Consider the following 27,446-nt stretch of genomic DNA (forward strand, 5'->3'; position numbering starts at 1 on the left):
GGAAAGCCTCAATACGCAACAGTGATTCAATCATGCCTGCTCGAAACGTCACAGTGCCTCAGCCACAATGGCGTATCGGCAGCCTATTGACCTGCCTGCACAATAGATCCTTTCAATGAATACAGCCCACTCACTTGATACACAATTGACCGAATGGATCACTTGTGAATCACACCAAAGGAAGCTCACTCGAGCCTTGCTGATGTCTCCCAACGGCATGGCGACGCGGCAAGTAAGCCATTACCGTCTAGCTCTTATCTTAAAGCCACCAACATATCAATACTCGTAGCAGTCCCATCGTAATGCAGCCTTCCAGTACGGATTACACCATGCAATCAGATTCGTCTCCACAGTTGAAGCACTCCTGGGAGGCCGATACCCCTACCGACGACAACACGGTTCCCTCCACAATTCCCACCACTTCGAGCGAGACCCCAAATTCGGAAGACTACCTCGTCGAGCTGGTCAACGTGTGGTCATCCTGCAATCTCAAAATCAAACGCGAGTATGCGAAAGCTCAGACGGACCACAGACGCTTGTCAAGCCACCGGAAAGTCTACCGCCGCCTCGCGAGAGCAGCCCACGAGTACCAAGATGCGGAGGAGGGCAGCATGGACCGTGAGTTCGAGGCTTCCCCCCACGACGGCGAGGATGAGGATGGCCTAGCTGCTAGAGAAGGAGAAGGAGACAGCACCAACGCTTCTGACGACACTCCCGTAAATCTCGACGCGCCAGGTGCTGAAGCATCTAATCCACCCACCAAGAACGCCAACACCCCAACCTCTCCGAACCCAACGCCTCTCGACAGCAACAACGACCTCCCCCCTACCCTCTCCTCCACCATTCCCCTCGCTACAGCCCAACGCCTCCGCCTCCGCGCCACCCACCTCCTCGGCCCCCCCAGCTACCTGGCCCTCGCCCGCGACGAACTGCGCTGCCTGACCGGCAAGCCCCCGCTCTTCCCATCCCTGCTTTACCCGACCCTCGACGCCCACAGCATAACAGGCACAGCAGACGTGATACCCTCCTCCGCGGCACGCACACGGGCGTCCACGTCGCGCAACACTGATCATGGCGCCGTGCGCAAAGTCCCGAGGAGAAAATGCTGCAGCGGCGGCCGCGGCGGCGCCCACGGAACGAAGGTGGTCTCCGGTCTCGGCCGCGGTATTCGGCGCGCGGGACTGGGCTTGCTGCTAAGCTGCGGCGGAAGGCAGCGTGGACGGTAGAGACAGCGGGAAGCGGTAGCGGTGAGCGGGACGGGCGTGGACGGGCGTATGGAGCAGGGTACAGCAGCAAGAAAGGAAAGGAAAGGAAGGTAAGGAGGTGGTGGTGTTGGGGGGGGGGGGGGGGCCGGCAACCCGAGAGAATCCGTTTGTGGCTAGGTACCGCAAGGCACGGAATACGGGGGAGGGGGAAAGGGGCCGAAGGCTCAACCCGAACGAACACATCCTTAGCTTAGGGGGACAAGGGTTGAGGTATTGAGCGATAAGGCCGCTGTTCGGCTGGAATGAAGAAGCTTTTTTTTTGGGAGACATAAAAACAATATAGTTGTAAGTTGGTGGTTAGCAAGTAGCTTTGAGAATCTTGCCTGGCTGGCTTCAATGGTTTGAGTTTCCCTTTACAACGATCTACTACCAAGTATCTTGGTCGCTGCTGCCTGGGACGAGTAGCTTCTCTAGATTGCAGAAGTGTGTGTGTGTGTCTCCGCCCAACAGAAATGTGCAGTAGTTCCAGCCGTACAAAACGGACCTTTGGTGGTATCACCAGATGAGCGCCATTCCGCTCCGCTCCAAGAATATGTGCAGCAATGCAGGGAAACCCCTCAACTGCAGGGAAGGCCCCTGGGAGCAGATATGTCCGACAGACTTTTTTTTGTGCATGCCCAACCCATGAACAGTACGTAGTATGTTCAAATCAATGCCAGAGTCTCACGTGGTCATCATTATCTGCCCATGCCGGCCGAGGTCCGCGGACGCTGGTCGCTGGGATATTCTACACCTTGCCATTATTACCACTTGCGTTCGCTCGAATGATGCTGGATGCTTGATGCACGCACCAGAATAATGCAGAAGATTCGCTGCAATGAATGCCGATTCCTGTAACGCCGCTGCGTGAGTCGTAGCGTAACGATTTTACTCAAATTCCGCCTGACGGCATGGTGCTAGTACGTTGCTTGCAATGGCTCTGACCGATGTTAAAGGCCGCAAGATCAGTAAGGTCATGTGTCTCGTGTCGTATCGTGTCGTGTTGTTCATCAGCGGACCCGTGTACGGTATGCCAGCGCGGGAGCTGAAGACTCTACCGCAGAGCGCTCACTTGATCGTGGCAGCACCACCATCGATTGTCGCCTTGGTTTTTTCATCTCGGCGTCGATGGCAAGCTGGCGCCGCCGTTGTGCAGCCTCTTGCTCGGCACGCTCGATGTGGCGGATAGCACCCTGTAGTATCTCGCACTTGCGCTGCGAGGGGTCGTCTGCTTCAATTTGTCGTTGGTGACGGCTTTCGCGGTCCTCGTGAGCGTCATGGGGCTCATGATAGTGGTGGTGGTAATGGTCATGGGGGTGGTGATGATCGTCCTGATGCCTACCGCCAGAGGCCTCAGTGCGGTCGAGGGTATGGCGGAGTTGCTCGAGCGTGATGGTGTCAGCAGCGCGACGGTTGTCAACGTGGCGGGACCGCTTTGATGGGACAGGAGGAGAGTCAGTGCGGGTGGGCGAGGCCGGACTTGACTGGCGTTGACGGCGGGAGGAGCTATTGGCGTTATTGGTACTGGCAGAAACTTGGACTGGAATCTTGGCGTATCGTTCTCTGATCCCATTTGAGGACGGCATGGTGTATTGTTGGAATTGCAATGGCCAGGATGGTGATCCTAGCTCTGCTTGTCGTAAGAGTGATGTCCCGATGGTAATGATGCGGGTAATGATGATGGTCTCGCCGCTCGAGAATGAAAGGTCCTTCTTGAGTGGAATGTATACGGTACGAGTGGCGGCGCTATCCCAGTAGGCGAGCTGTCAGCGCCAGCAGGTAGCCTGCAGTATATAATCTCTGATGTTATGCATGATACTGACCGGTCGTGCAGGGCAAATGGCGTCTGAAACCGTTCTGAATGCCGAATTCCGCTGTTGGTAACAGTCGACGCAGACCCTGATTGACTAAGTCCCGAGACCCCACAGGATAGACGCGGGAGTATGCAAGGCCTCTCAAGTCGAGCAATCTGGACAGGATTCAGGGCCAACAAGCCCGGCAAGTGTATCCCCAATCAAGTCCGGACGTACTCCGTAGATGCCGAAACTGGGATGCGGATATCGCGAGAAGAAAGTCCCGACTGCCCAGCAAGGAAGTAAACGAGGCGATCAGTGCTATTGAAGGGGTTTAAATGCAGATTAATTGCGCTTTCGGTCAACATGTCGATATATTACAGCTGAACTGTGCTGCAGAAACAACAGGCAGATAGCTTAGCCTCACACCTAAACTTGGTGCAGTGTTTTGCTCGTTCTGCCAGCACAGCGTCGATGCGATACTACCTTCCAGCAGCGTCCAAAGCAGTAGTGAGGAAAACCGTGTCTGTCGCCTATACGGAAACTCTCGGTCAGCTTCGTAGTCGAATTCATCGAATCACGTCTCTGCCTAGCTGCAGCTGCGATTCAGCCCGAGAGTTGACAGGCTTCTGGAACAGCTGAAGGATTTACGAGGCAGGTTTAGGAAGAAGAATTGCGTAAATCGACAAGAGAATCCCAGTCTCCACGTGAGAAGGCGTCTCAAGAGGCTTCTGGGGGCGTCTGAGGAGTCAATCGACCTTTGCTCGCGGTTGGAATTGCCAAGAGCGACAGGGATGCTGCTCCGAGAATCCGAAGCAGATCCGACCACCCCGAGCGGGCCCGCAAGCCGTGCTCCGTAGTTGTACGGACACGTACTGTGTATGTACATCCTTGGAGACTTCGGGCATGCCCACCACACAATGGCCTGGCCCCAAATGGGTGGTCTTATGGAGATTGAAATGGTAGCTACCGTCCATATTGACATAATCATTGGTCTCATCGGCAGTAATAGTCGAAAATAATACCCCATCATGCCGCTCGCTTGGCTGTTTGCAAGCATAAGCTACTTGTACTTGTCCCGACTGGTACGCTTGACAATGGAGAGGGCCCCCTTTGACTACAAGTACCGCTACGGTCACACAGGATTCCACAAAATCTTCTCCATCACCTCGTACGGCGATCCTTCGCTGGAAGACTTCTTCTCTTTTGGCGATTCGTGACCGTATAGCAGCATGTCTGCTGTCACAGGTGCCTCCCAGCTTGGCCCCGGTGCATCGCCCGGAGGTTGATGAATCGTCAATCCCTCCGAGCCGCTGCCAAAATTGAGCCGGGATAGGGCCACGATAGACCGGGCAATCGGTGCCGAAACCTCGGTTGGATCCGAGGACGAGTTGATGCTTGAGATGACACTGATCAGCTTCTCTAGGAGGCTTCGGACCCGTTGGTTTTCTTGGGGCTCCTTCAGGATGCCGAGAAGCAATGCCGAGCTCAACGATCTGTGAATGGCCGCCCACGACTGAGTTGCGAAACGCGTGACATTCTGTAGGCCCAGCCACGCCTCCACCGTATCAGCCAGATGGCCAATGCAGGCGGCACGAAGATCGATCAACTCGGGCGGTGTCCCCTTGCGGCGGAGTGCGGACCGATACAGCTCGGCGAGAATGTACGAGCGGTGCATGTACAGGTTCCAGTACTCGAGCTGGTCCTTGATCGACATGCAGGCGCTGGGGTCAATCAGGTGACGCACGCCATGATCCATCATCCTTTCGATGTCTTTGCGATGACTCGCGATGCGTGCCATTTCAACGCGTAGGTCAGAGTGATGGGTGCGCTCGCGCACAATCTCAAGACCCGTGGAGCAGAGAACCTTCATGCAGTCTGCGTATGTCAGGCGTGTTGCTTCCCACTCTTTTGCGGATTTGTGGTGTGAGATGGTGGGCGTTGAGGATGCACGGTCGTAGGTGATGGAGAGGAGGCTGTCTTGCCAAACGATGCGCCACCTAGGCGAGGTCAGTATTTGCTCTTTGGTGTGCCGCAATAACGTACCAGATCTCTTCGCGCAAAGTGGCTTCAGCTTTGGAATTGGGTCGTACGGCACGCTGGTGAAGTCCGAGACTTTGGCCCAGTCTAATTGTTAACCCTAGGTGAGGTGTGAGCCAATGCCATTTCCCACCATGGTCCGACATACCGAGAAAGGCCCACGCAACGCCAGCATTCATGTTATTGGAGATGACGTTACCCAGGACCAGCATGGTCTGGATATCTATTAAAGTCGGATTTGACATGTAATTGACGATGCGCAGACATTCATAAGCGCAGCAAACTGCTATGGTAAGCACGTACTTCATGCTTGACTCAGGGATACTGACCATAAACCTGGCAAGTGAGCTGACGCTCCTTGCGAGGCACTGAGGAGCACTGATAGCCCGATGCCAATGTGGCAAACATGAGGCCCACCCAGTGCAGGCTCTTACCGTATATGTCTTGTACAGTGAGGGTATCGCGGCGAGAACCGGTGCTGGCGTCACCTCTCCTGATCAGAAAGTGCGTCAAATCGCTCTCGAACTGGCTGATGTCGACCAGGCCCGGGAATAGGATATAGGCGGTATCGCGATACTGCTTGAAATATTGCAGACAGTCTGCGTTGGTGGGGAGTAACTTGCAGAGACCTTCCAGTCGGGCGTAAGAGCCATGCGGCAGGCCCCACAGGTCCACAAAGGGATATGTTGCACTCTCATTGTCGAGGCCAAAGATAGGCAGAATGCTTTTGCCGAGAAGTCCTTGGACGTCGTCCTCCTTCTTGCTTCCTCCCAAAGCCAAGACCATGGCGGGAACCGAGTTGCCGCCAAGGTGAACCGTCTCGCCAGTCATTGCATTGCTGGTCTGAAGGCCATGAGTTTCCTCCAGCTCCTCGCTGTCAACGTCGCCCCCGCGTCTGTCCAGAGGCCGAGGGATAACTCCCATGAGAGAACTGGTGAGCTTGGCGACATCATCTCGCAGAGTCTGGATTGAAAGCTCGATGGAGGTCAGTCGGTCTCCAAGCGCATCATCGTCACCAGTAGAGGCTTCGGCGGCCGTTGCTGGTCGGTGAGTGAGTCTTTCGGGAGTTCCCAGATGAGGGCGCTTCGAGACTGGCTCGTAGAGACAAAGCTCAGGATGATCACGATCGACACATTTCTGGCAAGGCTTTGCGTAGTTGCAGCCGACTTTGCGCTGGCGGCACGGATAACAGGCCTTTTGTCCGCGCGACTTGCGTTTCAAGCGCAGTCGCTCGTTGATCTCCTCCTGCGTCAGCTGCTCGACTTCTGGAGAAGCTGCCCCAGGTCTTGATGAGTGTGTGGAGCCACCGGGACGATCCATGATGGTGTCTTGGTGATGGAATGGTACATGAGGGGTCGAAAATCGCGACAGGAGTGGGAAACGGCCGAGATCTGTTTCGGTAGCTTAGAGTTCGGCTGGCCTTCCGAAGTGCCAAAGAGTCCAATCGGGTTAAAACTTTCTAAGACTTGCCAAGCTACAGGGACTTTGAGCCTGCCTGCCATCGGCGCTGCACCACAACTACCATCATGGGCTAAGGATAATTCTCAGGTACTCCACGGTCGCGTACCGCCTGACACAGATGTACAGCCAGTAAGTACGTCAAACCTGATAGCAGCAGAGCGAGATGGGTTCGAAAACGTCCCCCAAGTGCACAATTTCGAAGCCAGAGCGACGTGCGATCACCGACAAGTTTGATAGCAAGGATAAAATCCCTACAACGCCGGCAAGATGCCTCTTCTACAGCATTGACGCGAGCTGCTACCTGTCATCCCTCAGATTCCTACCCGCCGAGACCGATACTCGTCCTTCAACTCAAGCCGAAGGACTGATGTGGCGTTGTGCGTCCTGCCCGTTTCGGCGGCCGGCCGGTCAGTGATTTTCTCGGCGACCTCATTCGGCGAGAGGTCATTCAGGCCAGGTTCTGGTACGTCAACCATCTCAAACCTCTCGATGTCTACCTTCTCCCGCTGCGGCTCGCTCGACACTCTCCTCACGCCAAGCAAAAACCGGCGACACGATGGTCCGGACCGAGACGACCCACCAAAGCATCTGATGATTGGTCAGCCTCTAGGCCTCCCCAACTTCTATTTCGAGCCCCCTAAGCGCCCATGTCAGGCGCTTTGCATCTAGCGGGGATTCCAAGAACCCATCACAGCGAACCACATCATCTTTCCTGCATTTCACAGACATGGCATTGATTGCGCATTCGCTGGCGCGTCGCTGCTCAAACTGCGCACTGGCTGACAACCCAATTGTGCAGGTCTTGTGCATCGATCCGTCCAGACTATCTGCATCCCCCCAATCGCGGTCTCGTTGGGTGGCTTGAGACATCCAGATATGGCGGTGTCCACTTCCGCTCGAGTTCCATGAGCACATCTCCAGCGGCAACGTCTCGTTGCACAGCGCTTCCCTTCTCCGTAACCCATCTGGTACCGCCCTCTCGCCAGCTTCCCAAAACCAAGCGGTATCGCCCACATCTGCACCCTTGCTGCTTCCAACCCACCTTGCTGTCGCCGCTGGTTGTCGTCAGCTGTCTTTCGTTCTCATCTCGATCAAACCCCGCGCGCTGTTGATCAGCTGCACCTCCTCCAACCTAATACTGATAGTACAGAACCATCTATTCCGCCTTCGTGGCAACATCGCCTTATGTGGACCAGTACCACAGTTGTCTTGGGAGCGATCTTGTGAAGGCTAGATCTTACCAGCATGGATGTCCCATCTTTCGCTGCTTTTCAGTCTTCGACCCGGCAGGCCCGGGGCGCAGCGCTTAATACCATTAAAGAAGAGTCGGAGTATGGCACACTCAGTGACAGCGATGGCTCAGGATCAGGGTCGGGTTCTGGAAGTGATGGAACAGTAATCGGGAAACCTGCGGGCTGGAACCCCAGGATGTATGTGGCAGCGCCACGCAAGACAAGCAAACTCTCCTATGTTACCTCTTCGTCACCCGTCTCCTCGGCCGGCACATCTCCTCACACCGACAACAATGAGGACTTCGACCGCCGGCGGCGGAGCTCTAACCCTCCCAGCGAGAGCGGTACCATCTTCAGCGAAGAAAGCTGTCCCTCGTTGGCGAGTGACCCCACTACCTTCGTCACCAACTCTAGCCGAAATAGCGTGGCAAGCAGCACAAAGTCGGCCAGAAACCGCTATCCTGCACTGCTAATTCCTCGAGGATCGTGGCAAGACCCTGTCAAGGAGGTGGCACTGGGTATGTCACCCACTGCCAAATTCGTCCTCTCGCCTGAGGCCTTATCTACACTCTCCAGACAACTCCCAGCCGACAATGCCCCGCCATCACTGGGGAGCAGCAGCGCCGCTTCACAGTCGCCTTGTCTGCCCGGCCTCAGTCTCCCGGGAACTCCCGATAGCCGACAGCTTGATGTTGTCGAAGGTGAGGCTTGGGGTCAGCCAGAAAATATCACTAGTAATCCGCTGGAAATTACTGTTGACGAAGAGCACAGTATAATGCTCTCCCCACAGGAGGCCCATGGCCCCCGCTCGGCGATCCCTCTCCCGGCCGGCCTTTATCAATCACTACCCTCCGCAAGAGAGCGTGAGTGGGGAGAAATGGTTACTAGATTTCCCACCATTCCCGGTGCAACGCCTCAATCTAATGATAGCCCTTTCCCAATGCTGAAGGGGACTCGCAAAGATATGCTGCGGACCGAGTCAGGGTCTGGAAGTGAGTCCGGCGTCATGCTTCCCGGAGACGCTCTGCGCACTTTGCAAAGGATCACGAGGGCGATAAGCCCAGATGAGCTCTCTGACTGCTCAAAATCACTACGTGATCAGGAAATGCGAGAGCGGTCGGAAGGTGGCAGCTACGCCAGTCGCCGCAGGAGTCTAGATGACATGACTCCGGCCACTGAGGGCAGCTTCGCTAAACTGTCCGAGTATAGCTTCACTCAACTCAGCATTCCATCGCCAGGTGGCTTCTTCTCTTCTCTCCAAGCAGGTAGTCGCCAGACTTGGTGCATGAACAGATCGGTCAACAACAGCGTTCCGACATCCGCCGTTGCCGAGAAGTTCTACTATGACTGGACTTCACGCGGAGAGATCAGGGAGTCTACTGTAACAGTGGCAGACAGCAGCAGCACTGATGGTCCGCCAACAGCACGTCAGCCAGTCTTCAATATCGATTCCACGAAGGCCGGTGCAAATGGCTCTCATCCCGCCGGCGCTTCTCACGACCGAAACAGTAGCGTTAGCACATCTAGCGAAGACGCTGACATGTACGGACCCGGAGATGATGGGCCAACCTTTGCAGCTCCTACACCGATCGAGTACGAAGAAGCCTACGAGGAGGAACTAAAGCAGGCGGGAGAACAAAATCTGGGTAGGACCAGTAACTGGCTTGCTGCTCAGACGTCTTATCTGTCGGCTCTGCGTGAGACGAATCCCGTCAATGACCCGGCGGACTATGCACCTTCGCCTTCGCCTTTTCACGTGGAAGACGACAATCCGCCCCGTCGTGCCTCGATTGAGTCCCAAATCCGCAAGACTGTACGCTTCCTGGAAGAGGCTAAGACGGTTGGCGAACCTGCGGGCGGAAGCCTCCAATCTAGCGGCAACAGCTCCCCAAACGAGCAGGATGAGAGAAACCCTGTCTTCCATGCCGCTTTCTCACATTTTGTCAAAAATATCGGAGAAAAGGACGCCTTCCTGGCCGCTGGGACACGTCTCGACGGAGTCAGAGCTAACCGCATCGCCAATCCTTCGAGGCATATCGATAGCCTCTTCGGCCGCATGAATATCGAGGTTGCCGCACGGCCGAAGTATTCGGGACCGTTCGCCCAGAATCCTCGCGCTACTGGTATCTTCGAGCGGACCGAGGCTTCTCTCGCCTACGAGGTCGCCGAGCGCGAGCAACGCGCCATGGCATGCATTCAAGCCTCTGCATGGCAAGTCGAAGCCCTCCGCGCGACCTATAACGGCCGTCTATTTGCATCCCGTGTGGCGGACGAGCGCCTCAAATTGAAAGCCACTCTCCCTCTCAGCGACCCTGCCTGTATCGGTAACAAGCGCATTCGCGTCCTTGATCTGGGCGGCGAGTCCAATGCCTCCTGGGGCTGGTCTGCCGCGCACGAATTCCCAAACGTCAAGGTCTACACCGTACTCACCAAAACACAAGCCGCCTGTCAACGGCCGCCTGGTGAACCCAAACCTGAAGCTCCGGAGAACCACCGCACCGTCAGCGTCCCACACCTCTGGCAGCTACCGTTCAAGAACAATCACTTCGACATGATCAGCGCACGCAGTCTACACGCACTGTTGAAGGCCAACCCGGTGCCAGGCGCGCCTGAGATCGACGAATGGACCATGACACTCAAGGAGTGCATGCGCATCCTTAAGCCGGGCGGCTACATTGACTTTATCGTCATGGATTCGAGTGTTGCGCGCGCCGGGCCACGCGGCGAGGCACTCAGCGTCGAGTTCGGCTTCGACCTGCACCGTCGCGGTTACGAGCGTGAACCCGCACGGTCATGGCTACGGCGGCTGAAGAAAGAAGGCTTTGTCGCCACAAAGCGCGCGTGGATGTTCTGGCCTATGGGCAGGAGGCCAGATGCGGGCGAGGCGGACCAGGGCGCGAGGGCGTTCATACCGGCCCCGCGACCGGTCAGTGAGGTGTCGACCATTAGCAAGATTGTCAAGCAGTATATGGATGTGGAGGCGGTGCAGGGGCCGGTCGGAAGCACGCAGGATGCTGCGGACATTACGGGGTTGTTGGGAACGAGGATGTATGAAGAGTGGTTAGTCAAGGTGAGGAAGGAGGCTGGGAGGGAAGATGTGAGGTTGTTAGAGGGCATTGACGAAGTGTTGGAAGAGGGGAAGAGCAACGGTGGTGGGTTCCGGGTGTTAGTTGGCTGGGCGAGGAAGCCGAGGCCTGCCAGCAAAGCACCGGAGATGGAGGAGAAGGGAAGAGAGGTGTCTCCTGTCAACAAGAACTCGCCGCTGAAGGAGGTCATCACAATCGCGATCGGTGGTGATGTGAAGGGGGACGCGGGCAACCCACTGTCTGCAGAGTCGAGAGAAGGTGAGATTCCTATGATGATGGTTGCATAATTACACTGGTGCGGTAAGTAGTTCGGGGTCACTCGGTCCTTTCTTTCTAGATGTTACAGCAGGTATACGGTACGAGCTGAGCATAGCGACGGTGGCGTATGGCGCGGTCGGCGTCATAAAGTAGTCGCAGTGTGGGTCGATAATAGCCTAGGTAGTATGCAGGAATATAGCAGTTGGTTTGTGCTTGATGATTCGTGCTGTACCCTTTTATGAATGAATTCGGCCAGGAGACTTCACCCATTCCACCTACTGTCGTGCAGGTAGCAGCTCGCTGTTCTTCTGCAGGCATAACCTCCGATGAAGGGACTGCTGAACTCGAAAGAACTTCACCTTCAGGCCCCTCTTCGCCTCGTATGGTAACACGTACCATAGCCAAGGCAACGAGGCAACAAAGGCTTGGCATTCGTGTGACTACGCTCTCGACTGCAGCACACTTCTTCCACAACGAGACAGATTGAATCTGGACACACTTCCTAATCGCTTGCTACCCAGCCTGGTCGGCTCCGTCGGCTTGCGACGGTCGTCTCAAGCACGTACAAGCATTTCTTTGTCTGCCTCAGCCTCGTCTAAAACTCCAGGTGAAGCACGTTTCACGTGGCAAAGCGGTTAGGTTGCGATGGTGCTGTTGTAATGTTGTACTGCTTCCCGTGGTGACAATTAACACCCGCTCTCTAAAGTGATCATCACGGCGAGCGACATATATATCCGCGGGCCAAGTCTATAAATTTGGAAGCCACAATGCTTTGAACCTTTCTTACCACCAGCGCGATCGATCCTGAGAGCAACTCTTGCGCAAACAGCACGACAGAGTCTGACCTGCTAGGAGGCTCTGTACATCTATTCTGACACTCCGGCAAGATGTTCAACTTCATCCTATTTTTCCTTGCCATCCTCGGCTTCGGCCTCGCCGCTCCGCTCTTCTCAAACACCACCAACAACGTCAACACTCTGTCTGCCCTTGATGCAAGCCAGCCGCCTGGAGTCATTCTCCGTCGTGATTGGGATTCTCTTCAGCCCGACGGTACAGCGTTTTCCCGACTCGCCCACACACGTACGAACAAGATACTGACGATATGTCTAGCATGCATCTTCCAAACCCTGCAGCCCAATATCTGCCACCTCCTGCCCTGCGATGGCGCGAAGTGTGTTGGGCTAGACATAAGCGATACTTGGAAAGTCTTCCTCCTGAACCCTGGTACTGTCTGTTCCCTCGTAAGTCTAGGTTCGTTCAGCAAGATCCATGCGGCCGCTGACTAGTTGTGCTAGCATTCCTCGAATACCTGCGATTACAACGGCATGCGAGTCGATCCGATTCTGTTTCCGGGCACCACCGACTTACCGGCTTTTGGTCGCGACGAGAAGCGAGGATTTCATGGCGCTGAAGTTACGTACATGTCCTACCACTGCCTTGGTACAGGGAAGTAGAGGCGGCACGAGACAATGGTCTGACGAATCATGAATGCATTGCAACAGGCGCAAGTGGAGTGGGGAGACAAACGTACAGAAATGTACAAACACATCTCATAGAGCCTCTAACGGTCTCATAGAGCGCTACAGGCATGCCTTCATGCCAGACATGTTCAATGGGACGATATGCACCATGATTCCCGATTTTGCTGTTTCCTCTTTTGTGAGGCTGAGAGATACAACAGCTCGTCGATTTGCATGGCTTCAGTACATCGATCTGTGTCAATGTTCTCTCTACAGCCTTTTCAGGACCGAACCCTGCACAGTGTTGCCGAAAGCTGGCTTGCCCGATATGGCTCTGCGGCCAAGATCGTACTTGAGACCATCACTGGTACCTCAGTCGACCATGATCATAGGTAGGCGTAGCTGCCGCACCTGCGTGATCCGATTGCAGCCGGGCGTCACCAGACTCTGTGACTCCTATCATCGCCGTCGTCACTCCTGCCTGCTCCCAGTTGCGGACTACAAATATCAGCAACTTGTCTAACACTTGACATGCGCTCTTGCTTCCATCCTTTCCCACACCGAACATCACAACAGCAAGCCATTCCCTTGACGCAGCCGCACCCAGCATCATGAAGCTCTGCCTCATCGCTCTCGCTTTCCTTCTCGCCACCCTCGCGGTCGGCACTCCTCTCGACTTCCTCAACCAGACCACGTCAAACAAGCAAGACGCCACATCGAAAGGTGTCTACACCTGCCCAGGCACCGACTTCGGTCCAGTCAACCGTAAGCTTGCCCTATTTGCAGCTTACCGTCCCGAGAAAGATACTGATTGGTGGAGAACAGTCTGCAAATGGCTTGAGATCAAGGGCGGTGGCACCGGCTGCCAGCACTACTTGTGCTTCAACGACGGTAAGCCCTGCGACTTGGGCGCTGACGGTATGTGGCTCTCGTTCGGCCCGGATCAAGATGTGGAGTGTACTCTTGTAAGTCTCCAGCGGACTCTGAGCCATCGTTTGTTTGCGTGTGCGGATGGCTGACCGTTGGCCTCCTACAGGGTACCGGCAGCGATTGTGTACGCTATCAACGCAAGGACACCATTCGACACCCTGGTACAGGCAACGTGGTCGATTGGGCTAGGCATCTGCCGGACGTCAGAGTCCCGACTTCGGCCCAGTATCTCAACTATGAGTGCCACCTGATCCAAAGCCGTCATTGACGCTATGATGTGAAGGTAAGTCGTGGTTCAGGTCATCGACGCTGCGAATGAAGGTTGGATCGAGAAGCAGTTGGCATATGACCTTCAACGCAGTCAAAGGCACACAGAAGGGACTCATTCTACAATGCTGAAGGGTGACTCCATCTGCACACTCAGGGTAGAACACTCAGGCTAGAAATTCAGCTTAGCCATTTGGCTGGCATTCTTCACAAGGCTCTGCCCCTGAAACCAATGGCCCTCTTTGGTTCGGTAGGGGAGTCTCTATCGAAGGGATCCTCCGCGGACATGATATTGTATTTGGCCTGATTCTCAACGTCTCCATCTCTACCCAACAGTTTGCTTCTGTAGTGAACCCGTATCAAGAAGAATGGAAGCGAAGTAGCAGTGATGAGTGATCCTACCTAGGGAAGTTTTAGTGCCTGTAGGAGGGGCTCCTTAGGCACACTGCCCCACCAGTTCCGCTGAGTAAGGGTCCGCTTAACGAGTATTGCTGTCCTACTACTCCGTACTCTGTCGTCATTCTCATCAACTAACACTTCCACTACCACTCCGTGCCCGCCGGAAGCACGGATTTGGGAAACACCTGCTTGCCCGGCTTTGGATGAGCAAGCACGTTCAGACTCATGGCTTAGCTCGCACATCTGATTATCACAATGCTGCTCGTTCGCTTTCCCTGATGTGACCGATACCCCGCCTTCCACTCAAAACTCACATATGTAGCCAACAAATTTCCTGCCCGCCACCCATCCCCAGCACGACTCTCGCGCACAGCACCTCGACATGACCGTCACCACCCCCCGCTGCTTCATCGTCCGCCACGGCGAGACCGAGTGGTCCCTCTCCGGCAAGCACACCGGCACGACCGACATCCCACTCACCAGCAACGGTGAGAAGCGCGTGCGAGCCACCGGCCGTGCCCTCGTCGGCGACGACCGCCTCGTCGTGCCCAAACAGCTCGTGCACATGTAGGTTAACACGCGTTTCCATTCCGCCAGCCAGAGCGTCACGTCGCATTGCATGGAACTGACTCCGACCCCTCAAACACAAACAGCTACGTCTCCCCCCGCCACCGCGCCCAACGCACCCTCGAGCTCCTCGACATCGGCTGCCACGACCCCTTCCCCTGGCAGACCTCCTCCTCGTTTACTCCTCAAACCCCACCACGCACCGACGCCCGCGTCACCGTCACCCCCGCCATCGCCGAATGGGACTACGGCGACTATGAAGGCATCACCTCGCCCTCCATCCGCGCCCTGCGCCGCTCCCAAAACCTATCCGAGAACTGGGACATCTGGCGCGACGGCTGCCCCGGCGGCGAGTCCCCACAGCAGATCATCGCGCGCGTCGACGCTCTGATCGCGGACATCAGAGAGAAATACCACAAGCCCGTCATCGGGCGGCCCATGAGCGAGACCAAGGGCAAAGGGGATGTGATGGTGGTGGGCCACGGCCATATCTTGCGCGCGTTTGCGATCCGGTGGATCGGGAAGCCGTTGACCGAGACGGCGTTTCTGATGGAGGCCGGGGGCGTGGGCACGTTGAGCTACGAGCATCATAATATTGAGGAGCCGGCGATCTTGTTGGGAGGTGGGTTCGTGGTGGGGGAAGGGGAGGGGGAGGAGGGGAAGAAATAGGTGCTGTAGGATGTGGGGCGAGAAATGGCTAAGAGATGGTGGTGAGAGCGAACGGCGTGAGTTTGATGCGAGGGACTAGAATATCAAGAGAGACGTCTCTGTTTTCCATGGGCTGAGCGTTTCATCAGTATGCTTTGTTTTTTCATGCAGCAATAGATCTGTGTTTCTACGAGAGAGGGGGAGGGACTCGCTGTGCCAGTGATAGAGCTTGATAGAAAAAGGTACATGCAAAGGCTAGACTAGCATGAGCAGGAGCAAACTCCATGACCATGACCGAGCTCTCTTCCGGGTGCCTGCTGGGCTGTGAACGTAGTGTCAGACGCGTGTCACGTTCTCCAGTAACAACTAGCCTTTGGAGTTGCCGTTCATAAATACTCCTTTTGGGGGGAGGGGCAAAAGTGTGGTTTCGCATCACCACCATCTGAAGCTCGAATGGCCACTTTACCAACCGTGCTTAGGAGCCTGAGGCTGGCTATCCCAACTACTGCCACTGTTGCCAGTAGAGCAATCATTGCCGTCGGTTGTGCCATTACCGCTGCTGGTCGTATTGTTGTTGCTCGACCAGTTGTCATTGGCACTGCCCGTGTCACCATTCATACTGCCGTTAGCGCCGCCAGCGGTATTGGTTTTACTGTTCGACTCATCGGCAGGGAAATGTCCTGGCAGGCTGTACTTGATGTAGCTTCTGGCGGGTGGGTCGGCATTCCAGGCCTGGATGTCCTCGGATCGACCCCCGATCTTCGTAGAGTCGAACGTCGCCTTCGGAGCCTTGTCACCGTACGCCATTCTCCAGCGCTGGAGCTCGGCGATGAGGTCTTCCTTCTTCTGGTCTTGAAGGCCCTGGGTGATGGCGTCTGGCGTGGGTTCTAGGCCTTCCTGCTGATCGAAGCCTCGCGGGAGTTTGTCACGAGTCCGGTATTTGAAGACGAATCGAGCATATGGTTCTTCGATTGTGTCAATGTAGATGGGCTTGCGGTGGCGTTTGTAGTAGTTGTAGCCTCTGCCTCGTTGAACCTGCTTTGATAGTCCGATAGATTTGGCGATCGAGTCTGGAATGTCGTAGCGAGGTGGCTCGTCGGCGATCCATGGCAGATCTCCGTAGGGCTCTACAGCGAGCTTGGGACCGTGGTACGCGCCGTACGGGCCATGATAGGTACGTGGAGCCTCTTCCGTCGAAGTGGCAGCTCCACCTTGATGGCTCGTATCGTTTTGAGTGGACTGCATACTTCTGTTTCCCCAATCATCCTGAGTATTATTACTACTACCACCACCACTGGGCTCATCCTTCTTGTCGTCGCCCCAGCCTCCGCTGCCAGCTGTTTCCCAGCCGCTGTTCGCATCGTTGGCCGTGTTGCTGTCTTTGTTGTCGGAGCCCCAACTAGTATTACCATTGTTGTCTTGATTCCAGCTGTCGCTGCTCTTGTTGCCATCGTCATCTGCCTTATCTTCATTGTTTTTACTCCAAGCTGTGTTTTTACTTGAGTCGTTGTTGCCCCAGCCAGAGTTAGTGCCATTGTTATCGTTCGTGCTGCTCGTGTTCGAATAGTTGTTGCCTGGATCGCCGGTTTTCTCGCCGACGCCCTTCGACTTCGAAGGATCGACCTGACTGCGTTCGCTAGATGAGCTCGCAACCCAGGCTTGCTTGGTTTGGTCCCAACTCCAGCCGTTGTAGTGTTCCGTAGTCGGAGGCTCAGCAGCCGGCACCCACTTCATAGCAGTTTGGTCCCAAACCCAACTATTCTGCTGGCTTGGAGATTGGTGACTTTGCTGGCCATGCTGATGTGGCCCACCATAGCCCATATGCTGTCCTTGCTGACTCCACCAGGCGCGATTCGGATGACGTGGCACACCTGCCTGAGACGGATAGCCATAAGGTGGTACTGGAAGCGGTATACGCGGATGAGCTGATTGAACACCACCTGGTGGAGTATAGGAGCAGTGAACAGCCGGATGAGGCGGATAGCGGTGCCGAGCGTCATATCCGGGATTTGCTTCGTAGCCATAGCCGGCGTGCTGTGACAGTCCACGAGTGTAGTGAGATCTGTGCGGCAAATCGCCATGATCAGAATACCGCTGGTCGGGAGGTGCCGGATACTCGGGGAGCTGGCCATAGTCGAAGTGGACGTGTTTTTCGCTGTGAGGTGGCGGCGATCTTGGATGAGGAGGCTGGTCGTAGTAACCATATCGATCTGAGTGTGCTGGACCAGGCCAATGAGGATTGTGGTAGAAGTCGTCGTGTCGATGCATGCGATCGGCCGGTCCGTCTACTGCTGGAATGCTTGTATCGTCGTTGTCTGAATCTGAATCAGAAAACGCTTCACCAGTGGGCGCGGGCTTGGGCTTTTCTTCGCCGCGTTTGCTGCCTTTATCGGTCTTTTGCCCTCCAGCTTCATCTTTTCCCTTACCACCCTTATCGCCCCCACCTGCAGGTTTACATTTACTCCCTTTCTCACGACTAGCTGCACCGCTGTCTTTAGCTGGCTTTGCGGCTGTTGGAGGTGGAAAGTCATCTTCGGTGAGCTTATTGCCCAGGACGTCGCTTTCGGCACCCGATGCATAGTCATCAGGCGCAGCTGCATCAGCAGGGCGAGGGCAGCACCGCAAGACAACCACGTCGATCGTACCCAGTCCTTGGAACGCCTGTTCGGTTACATCGTTGTTCAGATCGCCCACTAATGCGAAGGTCAGCGTAGTTGGCGAAGGTCTTCAAGGAAATTACCTGTATTGTAGTCGTCGAATCTCCAGTCGCTGCCCAGAAAGTACTCCCTTTTGTCCAGCTTCTTTTCTTCCTGACGGAGTCGAAAGTCGATCTCGGTGCGCTTGACAGGTTGTCCCTTCTTAGGGCGAACCAAATTGATGCGGTTACGGTTGCACTGATAGACCCCGTCGATGAAGACGATCACAGCCAGACCGTCGTAAATGTAACCTTTGGATCTGACACGAATCGAGAACTTCTGCGGCTTGCTGGCTGGGATAGGTATGAAGGTCTCAACGATACCGTCTCCATATGTCGTTGCTACTTCCTTGAATGGGGTGCCTTCAGGCCACACCACCTGACACGTGATATTTCGTAGAGACGGCATTCTTACATTAGCACTGGGCGGAGGCAGTCAGCGAAATAAGAAAGCAGGGGTGCTAAAAACGGCTGAGAGTGAAATGTTTGCGCCTAAAGAATCGTAGCCTGCAGCAAATAGACTGAATGAAAGCGAAACAGGGCCGATGCTTTAGGGAAGGGTTTCAGGGTCAATGACATTATGAATAGGGTCTGAATACAGCAATAGATGCGAGGGCCCCAAAGAAGTGGTTGTGATCGCCAAGATTCAGTCACTGGTTGCCATGAAGCCGACACGTTCTTCGTTCACAGAGGACCTGGCCATTCGGGACCAAGGTCCATAGTCACGGTCCTTGGCCTCGAGAAGGGGCCAGCAGATCATCGTAGATACGATTTTCCACAGCAGTCTGAATACAGCCACTGAGAGCCTAATGTAACACCTACTAAAGCTGTTGGCCTTTAGCAGAGACGTGAAGAAGACGAGGAAGGAGGAAAGTGGCCGATGCTTGGCAACTATTTGGACCCACCTTCTTCATTCGGTCAAGTGCGGCCTCGCCGCAGGCAATCGTTCCCCACCAGCATCTTTAGCAACATGTGTCTCCCCGCTGCTCAGCTTCTCTATTAATCTTGAATGTTTCTCTTCTGTGCTCGCTCAATCTCTCGGTCACTCGCTGCGCAAGATGAGCGCCACGAAGACTCAGTCGCAGAAGATCTTCGAGAAACTCAAGACCAAGCCTGCAAACAAAGTCGGTAGCCGGTGCCCCTGCGCATCAATCGTGAATCTAACAGGTCCCAGGTATGCTTTGACTGTGGACAGAAGAATCCAACATGGTCCTCTGTGCCTTTTGGCGTCTATTTATGTCTTGACTGCTCCTCGAATCATCGTAACCTCGGCGTCCACATCTCCTTCGTCCGCTCGACGAATCTGGACAGTAATGTGTCCGTTCACCGACCATAAACAGATGCACTGACATGGATAGTCTGGCAATGGGAACAACTCCGGGTCTTCAAAGTCGGCGGCAACGAGTCTGCAACCAAGTTCTTCCAGTCGAACGGCGGCAGCGCGGCTCTCGCGAGCAAGGACGCGAAGGTGAAGTACACTTCCAGTGCCGCCAACAAATACAAAGAGGAGCTGAAGCGAAGGGCCAGCCGGGATGCTCAGGAGTATGCAGACGCATCCCTCGCCTTGTAGTGTCGCTGACCAGCGCGCAGCTATCCGAACGAAGTCGTCATTACAGACGAGGCACTTAGCACGCCTAGCAATGGGGCATCTAGTCCCGCCGGAGAACCCGCCGATGATTTCTTCTCTTCCTGGGACAAGCCAACAATAAAGCGACCCAGCAACCCTCCTTCGCGCACTGGCACTCCTCCCGTCGTCTCCCGAACAGCTTCTCCGTTTTTGTCCGCTGGCACCAACGGAGCTGCTAGTCGGCCTAAGTCCCCTTCGCCCCTTGCTGGTGCTGCCGAAGATGCTGAGAAGAACCTGCCCGCACCAACTGCCATCCGCACAACTTCGTCGACCGCGATCCGGAAGGGTCCGGCAGGCGGTGCGAAGAAGAATATCCTAGGAGCCAAGAAGACGACTAAGCTTGGTGCAAAGAAAGTTGGTGGGGACGACCTGGATTTCGAGGCTGCTGAGAAGGCTGCAAAGGCTGAGGCAGAGCGGATAGAAAAGTTGGGATATGATCCCGAAGACGAAGCTGCGGCAGCCACGCAGAATAAGGCAACTGCTGCAGCAAAGGAGACTCCCATCATCGCCCCTACGCCCATCAGTCCCTCACAAGCCACAAGCAAAGCCCAGCACCAACGAAGTCCGAGTGAAGTCGAGCGCCTAGGTATGGGTGCGGGCCGTCTTGGGTTTGGCCAGGTTGGAAAGTCTGCTTCGTCCGCTCCGGCGCCCAAGAAGCTTGGCTTTGGTGCAGTTGGCACAGCCAAAGCTGCTGCCGCCGAAGGTAAACACGTCCACTTCCACAACCGAGCCCTTACTGACGTGAACAGATGACTCAGACGACTATGCCCGCCAGAAGTTTTCGAGCCAGAAATCCATCTCCTCGGACGAGTTCTTTGGCCGCAATAACTACGACCCCTCAGCACAGTCAGAAGCCAAGACGCGTTTGCAGGGCTTCGAAGGCGCGACTTCGATCTCGAGCAACGCTTACTTTGGCCGCCCCGAGGATGATCTGACGGGCCTTGAAGGCGGCGACTACGGCGACATGGAGACGGTCGCCAAGGATTTCGTACGGAAAATGGGCCTCACCGCAGGCGACGATCTAGAGAATCTAATCAACGTTGCGGGCGAGGGTGGAAGGAAGTTGAGAGGGGCGGTAGCACGGTACCTCAACAGCTAGATGCTGTAAGCTCTACAGGCAGGGGCACAGTGAACGCGATTGACCTGTGACAAGGTCGTGGTTGATACTGTCGACCGATCCGATCTCGGTCGGGTATACATGTCTCTTTCAAGGTCAGACAGTCGAAGTGTTGAAACTTGGATCCCAGATACTGAGAAGATGAGTTGAGTTGAATTGATACAGAGCTAGAACTAAAGGCAGGAGGATGAGTGGTAATATACCCCTCATCCTGCCAGGTTTGGCAAACCTGCAAGTTTGTAAACACAAAGGAAATGAGGTGAGTTGTGGAAGATGCTAGACGCCATCCAACACGAAGACCTACTTTCTACCTGGCCTAATGCCTCCAACGCCCTGCAATAGATGCATCTCAGAACAGATGCGACGAAAACGCCATAGCAATGCAATACCATCATGTCATAAAGCCATCTTTTCCCTCCAAACAGTTTCTGACCCCTTTGCGACGAAAAAGCCCTTACGTCATGCCACAAATTCGTGGCCCTTTTTTTGATCCTGTCTACATCTCCATCCCCATCAGATAGCTTTCGAAGATGCGCATAAACTTGGCGACGAAGGCCTCCAAGTGGAAGATGACCTTGCTCCCGCCCTTGATGCGGTGCTCGTAGAAGCTGGCCCAGCGCACAATCTGCGGCTTGAGCTCGTCATCGACCTGCTTGTGCCGCACCAGCTGCCACGTCAGCGTCTTCAGCACCATCGTCGCCGGGATGCAGTGGGTCAGCAGGTCGTACAGCTTGGCGCGCACGTGGAGGATCTGTTGTGGGGAGCGTTCGCGGATCATGTCGTTGGCGATCTCCGCCACCAGCACTTCCCAGTCCGCGGGGGGGATCGCGGTGCTGGGGCTGGGTTCGGGCGTGGAGGCGTAGATGGCTTCGAGCATCAGCAGGGCTTTGCGGAGGTTGCGGCCGGACTCCTTGGCGATGCGGGCGTTGAGTTCCGGGAGGGCTTTCCAGTTCTCCTTCTTTGCCGCTTTGGCCAGCGCGTCGGTGATTTGTGTTTCGGTGGGCGCGGCAACGCGGATGAGGAGCGTTCGCGAGCGGATGGGCGCGATGATGCCGGCGGTCGAGTTGGCGACGAGGATGAGGCGCACGTTGTTGCTGTACTTCTCCATGGTGCGACGGAGCGCGGCTTGGGCATCGCGGGTCAGGGAATCTGCTTCGTTGATAACAACGACTTTGAAGCGCTGACGGGCGTTGAGGTCGACTTGCTGGGTCTGTGCGACTTCTTTGAGGAGTTCTTGGATGACGACTCGGTCGTAGTTGCCGACGTCTGAAGGGGTGATCTCTAGATGGTACACCGATGAGACGATGTTGAACTCGAGCTTGCGAGAAGAGGAGGTTTGGAAGACGCGGGCATCGATTTTGATCTTTTCGACACCGGGGCCGTAGAGGGCGCGGAGTGTTGCGAGGATGCGCGTTTTCTTGCCAGCTCCAGAGGGACCGTAGAAGAGGAGGTGTGGGAAGTCGGGAGATGCAGCCTAGATCTGTTAGAAATGCCTGCTGCATCGTCCATAGAGGCGTACCAGTGAGGAAAGGCGGGCTGACAGATCTTGGTGGTAGGTAAGAGCCTCGAGCGAGCGAGGTCGCAGTTTGTCCACCAACAATGCCATGTTGATGTGATATGGGCTTCAATGATTGAGCCACTGAAGAAATGCGTAGCGCAGATGACAATTGCTTCTTTGGTGATGATATCAGAATTGTTGGAGAAAAGACGCGTCGCGTCTCGCGTTAAAGTGCTTTGGTGCCAAGCTTCGACTTCTTCCACCACTGCTCGCTCATCATGCGTCTTCGTTCTGTTCACTATTGTTCTACGAATCTTGATGACCATGCTATTCAAGTCTGTCCTTCACGTGCTCACAACATGCTCTTTACCACCTCCATTTGCCTTCAACTTTCGATATTGTGGATTATGACACCCTCACGCATGGCCTTAAGTAGAAAGACCCTGTAGTGCTGTGCACACTTCTTGAATCGCGGAATTGGTATCGAAGTCGTCCGAAGTATGCCACTGCAACTGCGGCGTAGATGCTGCTCAGTACTGAGTCGGACACATTCTATGATGCCTCGCAGCCTACCGTCGAAGTTGGAGGGCTTCACTTATGGAGAGATATAGTAGGAAAGCTCCTCGTGGACGAATCTATCTTCGTTCACGGGGCTGAGTGAGATGCTTGGATCTTACCGCTGGATGGTGAGGTTCAGCATCAAATTGAGAGCTCTTTCTACAGCCTTTTTCTGCTTGACTTGGGGCTTAAGTCGGGAGAATTCCTGCTGTCCCTCTACTGTGTTACGGCTCTCTCGTGCCTCACTCAAACATCATCACTAGTACAATGCTCATACTGCTCCCTTGACTATCAGTAGGGCCACTCCTCACGCCACTCCTGAGCCTCCCCCACGACACGATGATCCAGCTCCTCCTTCCTCCTCACCTCCTCGTCGGCCCAGCCCGCCGCCTTCAAGATCTTTGCAATCACCTGATCCTTGCCCCGTCCATACACGACCCCATCCGTCACCCCCTCTTGCAACAAACCCCACTTCACCGCCTCATACTCCCTCTTCAGCACCTCATCCTCTTCCAACACACGCTTCAGATCCAAATACCCCCGCAACCCCAGCATCCCCTCCGCATCACCCTCGTGCACAACATACACACTCCGGCGCGGCTCGCGATTCAAGTCCTGGAACTTCAGGCTCAGGCGCCCGCGGATCCCGCCGTCGCCGATGCGCTTGTAGTACTCCTGCGGTGGGGGCTCCCAGACCAGGGCGTTGGCGGCGCGCTCGGCGCTTGCCGCGTCCGCGACCAAGATCACGATGTCGATGTTGGGCTTGGCGGCTAGGTGGCGAATTGAGGTGCTGCCGATGTGGAGAATCGTAGTGTAGGGGACTTGAGCCGTGATGAGGTATGTGGATATTTGATGGGCGAAGAGGGCGAAGTAGGCGGGCCAGGATGGGTCGGGTGGAAGGACGCGGACTTGGGGCATGGGTGGGGGGTTTGCGGCGGTGGTGCGCCGAAACAGGAAGAGGTCGATTGGAGGCTCTTCAGGCCACTTACGGCTTTCCAGTTCGTTAATGCCTGGAGCACAGCGAGGGGCTGACGCTGCTCTCGGCGCGTAGAGTAGACCGAGGGTGGTTTGAGAGGCGATGCTCAACTTAGCATATCACGACGCTCTTCGCCTAGTGGCTCTCACAACTGGGCAAAAGCACGACGTTCACCAGGACTGTGAGGTATTTCAAAGAGCCAAGTGCCAGTCTGGTCCAGCTGGAGGTGGCTAACAAATGTTTCACGACAGGATGTTGAGCCGCGCGGCGTGCTCAGAGGTTGAGATGGTGGTACAGGATTTCAATCAATGTTTAGGAAATACCAGCTGATGTACATACGAGACAATACTGCAAGTATGAGGTGTTTGGACGTGATAATGTAGTCAACTATGTTTGCTGCGTCGGCAGAAGTATGGATGAAATATAGATGCGGGGCACTGTTCTGTACGGAAGGTAGAGAATCGTAACTAAGTTCTGCAAAAACCCATAACCTGTAGCGTAAGAAGGCCCTTCCTTCTCTTTCAGTCCCATATATCAACAGCATTAATCCCGCGAATCTCTATTTCCGGTGCAGATTAGCATCGTGCTGTCCCGCAGCATGCCCACCTCCACCCTCTCCACCCATCTATACGTCCGTCCACAGCGCCATCCCCGCCAGTGACAACAACACAATGTGCGGCGCAGGTGACTGCCTGATAGCAAGATCCCCCCACAACCCCAGCGACAAGAAGAACAGCGCCGAGTTCACGCCGATTCTGGCCGTCGAATTCGACACCAGCGTGCCCACTAGCCACAGATTGACCAGCAGCATTGCTAGATTGAGGCCTCCGTTGCTGAGCTGCAGCGGCGCAAACACCTTCTGGTTCAATTCGGGAATCGACGCGTCAACCAGCTCGGCGAAACCGGGTGTGAGGCGGTGCGTGAGATGTGCCTGCGCGCAGAAGCCATGGAAGGTGGCTAGCACGAGGCGGAGGAGGCGGCTGATGGAGCGCGCTATGGTGAAGGCGGTTTGGTGTGAGTACATGGCTCACTGCGGTGACTGCTTAGTCCTTTGGAAAAGATTGGCGAGCGAGTAAGAGAGCGTTGGGTCCTGTTCTGGCGAGCTCAGATTCTTTCTGCGGTCCGGCGGCGGAGACGTTACAACGAGATGAGGCGATATGGTTCATCTTGCGAAGCCAACAGTGCGCCCGACTGCTCACTTATACATGACTATGACTTCTTGCCAATACCATGCTGATGTAAGGCCAACCGGCGACTGCTGAGCAGGACCCCCGATGCGTTTTCGGGGGAGCCGTGCCGATTCGCCGAAGCAGTGATGCTGACGATAGAGCATCATCGGGCAAGTCACGCCGTCAACAGATCTTGTGCTCTCACCTCGTTCACAGTATAGAAGCCCTGATACGAGTGATCAGGTAAAGGCCCCCGGGGTCGGCGCTCATAGGCACCGAGGACAAGGTTCATATCGCGTGCCCTTTACCTGTTTGGGTCTGCAGACTACTCTGTTGGGTATAGTGCCGGTCGGAAGAGCAGTGGGTAGATTCAATTGCAGCCTGCATTTTTCGGCCTGTGTGTTATTCAGTGGACTGGTTCATGCCGTCTTCTGACAGAAAGTGTCGAAACCCACGTGCCTTAGGACGCGTCCCGCCTGTGGTATCCGCCCGATCCTCGACCGAATCTGGGAGTTGCCATCGGAAGGGTCAATTCTTTCTGCTCCCGTCTCAGGAAGTAGATAAGAAACAGGACTTCCACTGACGGTCAAAAAGTACTTCCACATGCCCTTCTTACAGGTCCAGGCATACGATAGCCATCTGCTCTACCCAATGTACGGCACGTCGAAGTATTCACACAACTGTTCTCTGCCTAAGTCCTCATCTTCACGCCTCAGATCTTTACTGAAGCACCCGACTCATACAGACTCCTACAATTGATGAATAGGGCAGAGCGCCAGCCTCATGCTGACCAGGGTCGATGTATTAAATTGCCACCACCTCGCAAGGTACTGAGTCGAGAGGGAAGCGTTTGTGACCGAAGGGGGCCGAAGGCATGTTGTAAGACCACCAGCAGGATCCTGCTGGGAGGGGCGTCGAATGCTGTCGGATCTGCGCCACGTATGTTTGTTCGCGGCCATCAAGCCGCGGAGCACGACGAAACTGGAAATCTGAAATGCTGTCTCGTTCAACAGCAAGCAGCTGTAGACATTGTCTTTCCACACCTTAATTGCCGTAGACTCCCGTGACCGCAGCAGAAATTTCAAGGATAGAGCTCAGCTGCTCAGGCGGCGTCCTACCCATGCCACATTCGGTAGCGACTCCATATTGGCTGCCTTTCAAGGCTCCTGTCGCGGCGGCTATCCGTTGTCTGGTGCCTTCGATATCGTTGTAGTGGACAAGGCCCAAGAACAGGCTTCCCGAGGCAAGCTTGAGGTCTTGTAGCGGTGCAAAATAGGCGGCATCGGTGCGTTGCTGGGGTACTGGCATGTGCACATAGGTGAGAGACCTGCTGGCTCGAGCTTCGACAGCGTTGGCGATATCGACCAGCTTCGCCGTGTCCGCAGGCTCGAAGAAATGCCGGTGACCGATGTCGCCATAGCAAAGATGTAGGCCGACGTCAACATCTGGATCGACGGCATCTACAAGACGCGAGACGCGTTCAATGATACCTTCGCGGATAGGGGAGAACCATGGTTTGAAGTGTGGCCAGAAGACACCTTCGAGCATGGCGAACTCGGCGGCGACATCCCATTGGATGCTCAAAGACTCGTGGGGAATTGTAGATTGGATGTTTCGAAGCGCATCGAGCAGCAGTTCCTCATAGAGAGGCTCGACGGCTGCCTGATAGCCCTCGGCAACGATGCAGAGGACATTGATAGGTGTCGGCAGCGAGACCTGGAATTTCACAGTGCTGGGAATTTTGCCCGCATCCTGTAATGACTTGAAGGATTTATACGACTCGAAAGCATTGGTATCGTAATGCGTTGAAGCCGTGCCCGACTGCTGAATTGCTTCCACAGCTGCGTCCAGCTCGCTCTGGCTAGGTACCGGGCCGTTGACAGAATTGAAACTGGAGTCATACTGTCGGAGTACCTGAGGTGCAGCGGCAAAAACCTCGCGCTGGAAGACTACAAACTGCTGGCGACTGCCGGTCTCCCCATCCGGCATCCGCTGCAAGCGTCCTGGTAGTGCATCTGAAAGCGTTGTGAAGACATCGCTAGCCGACGGTAAGGGTACAGAACCGACCATGTGCACCCCAACCGGCACAGGGCCGTTCTCGACGTCATTGGGCGCACTCATTTGGCTTGCGCTGGAGGCAAAACTTGATCTCACCTTCAGAGGAATGGATCTAACCTTGCCTTTTATCTACCTTGTGAGCGGCCGATGCTGCAGTTCGTGGAAAGAACGGGTCGTCTACTAGTTCACTCGGCGCATGAGCGGTACTGATCTGGTACCTATCACCCTTGAGCCGCCACGTCGCACCGCATGAGCTGCCAAGTCGCGGAATCGGGCAGGTGGGACGCGCGTGGGACACTTCAACCGCCGAGTCAGCAACTCCTTGGGCCGTCAAAAAAAGACCAGGGGAGCAAGGCAAAGACT

At 55.3% G+C, this 27,446-nt stretch overlaps 9 protein-coding genes across 9 annotated transcripts; 4 read left to right on the forward strand and 5 right to left on the reverse strand.

Moving 5' to 3' along the window:
* Nucleotides 1-329: 329 nt before the first annotated feature.
* Nucleotides 330-1,226, forward strand: HMPREF1541_09796 (uncharacterized protein; the record flags this gene model as incomplete). Its single annotated transcript, XM_008714469.1, has 1 exon — nucleotides 330-1,226. One exon carries the CDS (start codon nucleotides 330-332, stop codon nucleotides 1,224-1,226), a length of 897 nt encoding a protein of 298 aa, XP_008712691.1.
* A 2,946-nt stretch (nucleotides 1,227-4,172) lies between these two features.
* On the reverse strand, nucleotides 4,173-6,397 carry HMPREF1541_09797 (uncharacterized protein; the record flags this gene model as incomplete). Its single annotated transcript, XM_008714470.1, has 4 exons — nucleotides 4,173-5,037; nucleotides 5,084-5,177; nucleotides 5,226-5,363; nucleotides 5,407-6,397. 4 exons carry the CDS (start codon nucleotides 6,395-6,397, stop codon nucleotides 4,173-4,175), a joined length of 2,088 nt encoding a protein of 695 aa, XP_008712692.1.
* A 1,386-nt stretch (nucleotides 6,398-7,783) lies between these two features.
* HMPREF1541_09798 (uncharacterized protein) lies at nucleotides 7,784-11,143 on the forward strand (the record flags this gene model as incomplete). Its single annotated transcript, XM_008714471.1, has 1 exon — nucleotides 7,784-11,143. The coding sequence occupies one exon, from the start codon at nucleotides 7,784-7,786 to the stop codon at nucleotides 11,141-11,143; it is 3,360 nt and encodes a 1,119-aa protein (XP_008712693.1).
* A 3,409-nt stretch (nucleotides 11,144-14,552) lies between these two features.
* HMPREF1541_09799 (uncharacterized protein) lies at nucleotides 14,553-15,406 on the forward strand (the record flags this gene model as incomplete). Its single annotated transcript, XM_008714472.1, has 2 exons — nucleotides 14,553-14,737; nucleotides 14,824-15,406. The coding sequence occupies 2 exons, from the start codon at nucleotides 14,553-14,555 to the stop codon at nucleotides 15,404-15,406; spliced, it is 768 nt and encodes a 255-aa protein (XP_008712694.1).
* A 441-nt stretch (nucleotides 15,407-15,847) lies between these two features.
* HMPREF1541_09800 (uncharacterized protein) lies at nucleotides 15,848-18,489 on the reverse strand (the record flags this gene model as incomplete). Its single annotated transcript, XM_008714473.1, has 2 exons — nucleotides 15,848-18,078; nucleotides 18,126-18,489. The coding sequence occupies 2 exons, from the start codon at nucleotides 18,487-18,489 to the stop codon at nucleotides 15,848-15,850; spliced, it is 2,595 nt and encodes an 864-aa protein (XP_008712695.1).
* Nucleotides 18,490-19,138: 649 nt separating this feature from the next.
* Nucleotides 19,139-20,806, forward strand: HMPREF1541_09801 (uncharacterized protein; the record flags this gene model as incomplete). The annotated part of the gene is made up of 5 exons (XM_008714474.1): nucleotides 19,139-19,204; nucleotides 19,255-19,390; nucleotides 19,439-19,622; nucleotides 19,671-20,410; nucleotides 20,457-20,806. 5 exons carry the CDS (start codon nucleotides 19,139-19,141, stop codon nucleotides 20,804-20,806), a joined length of 1,476 nt encoding a protein of 491 aa, XP_008712696.1.
* Nucleotides 20,807-21,320: 514 nt separating this feature from the next.
* HMPREF1541_09802 (replication factor C subunit 5) lies at nucleotides 21,321-22,430 on the reverse strand (the record flags this gene model as incomplete). The annotated part of the gene is made up of 2 exons (XM_008714475.1): nucleotides 21,321-22,298; nucleotides 22,344-22,430. 2 exons carry the CDS (start codon nucleotides 22,428-22,430, stop codon nucleotides 21,321-21,323), a joined length of 1,065 nt encoding a protein of 354 aa, XP_008712697.1.
* Nucleotides 22,431-23,171: 741 nt separating this feature from the next.
* Nucleotides 23,172-23,798, reverse strand: HMPREF1541_09803 (uncharacterized protein; the record flags this gene model as incomplete). Its single annotated transcript, XM_008714476.1, has 1 exon — nucleotides 23,172-23,798. The coding sequence occupies one exon, from the start codon at nucleotides 23,796-23,798 to the stop codon at nucleotides 23,172-23,174; it is 627 nt and encodes a 208-aa protein (XP_008712698.1).
* A 2,271-nt stretch (nucleotides 23,799-26,069) lies between these two features.
* Nucleotides 26,070-27,146, reverse strand: HMPREF1541_09804 (uncharacterized protein; the record flags this gene model as incomplete). The annotated part of the gene is made up of 1 exon (XM_008714477.1): nucleotides 26,070-27,146. The coding sequence occupies one exon, from the start codon at nucleotides 27,144-27,146 to the stop codon at nucleotides 26,070-26,072; it is 1,077 nt and encodes a 358-aa protein (XP_008712699.1).
* Nucleotides 27,147-27,446: the final 300 nt, after the last annotated feature.

This window comes from Cyphellophora europaea, assembly GCF_000365145.1.
Source record: "Cyphellophora europaea CBS 101466 unplaced genomic scaffold supercont1.11, whole genome shotgun sequence".
NCBI lineage: Eukaryota > Fungi > Ascomycota > Eurotiomycetes > Chaetothyriales > Cyphellophoraceae > Cyphellophora > Cyphellophora europaea.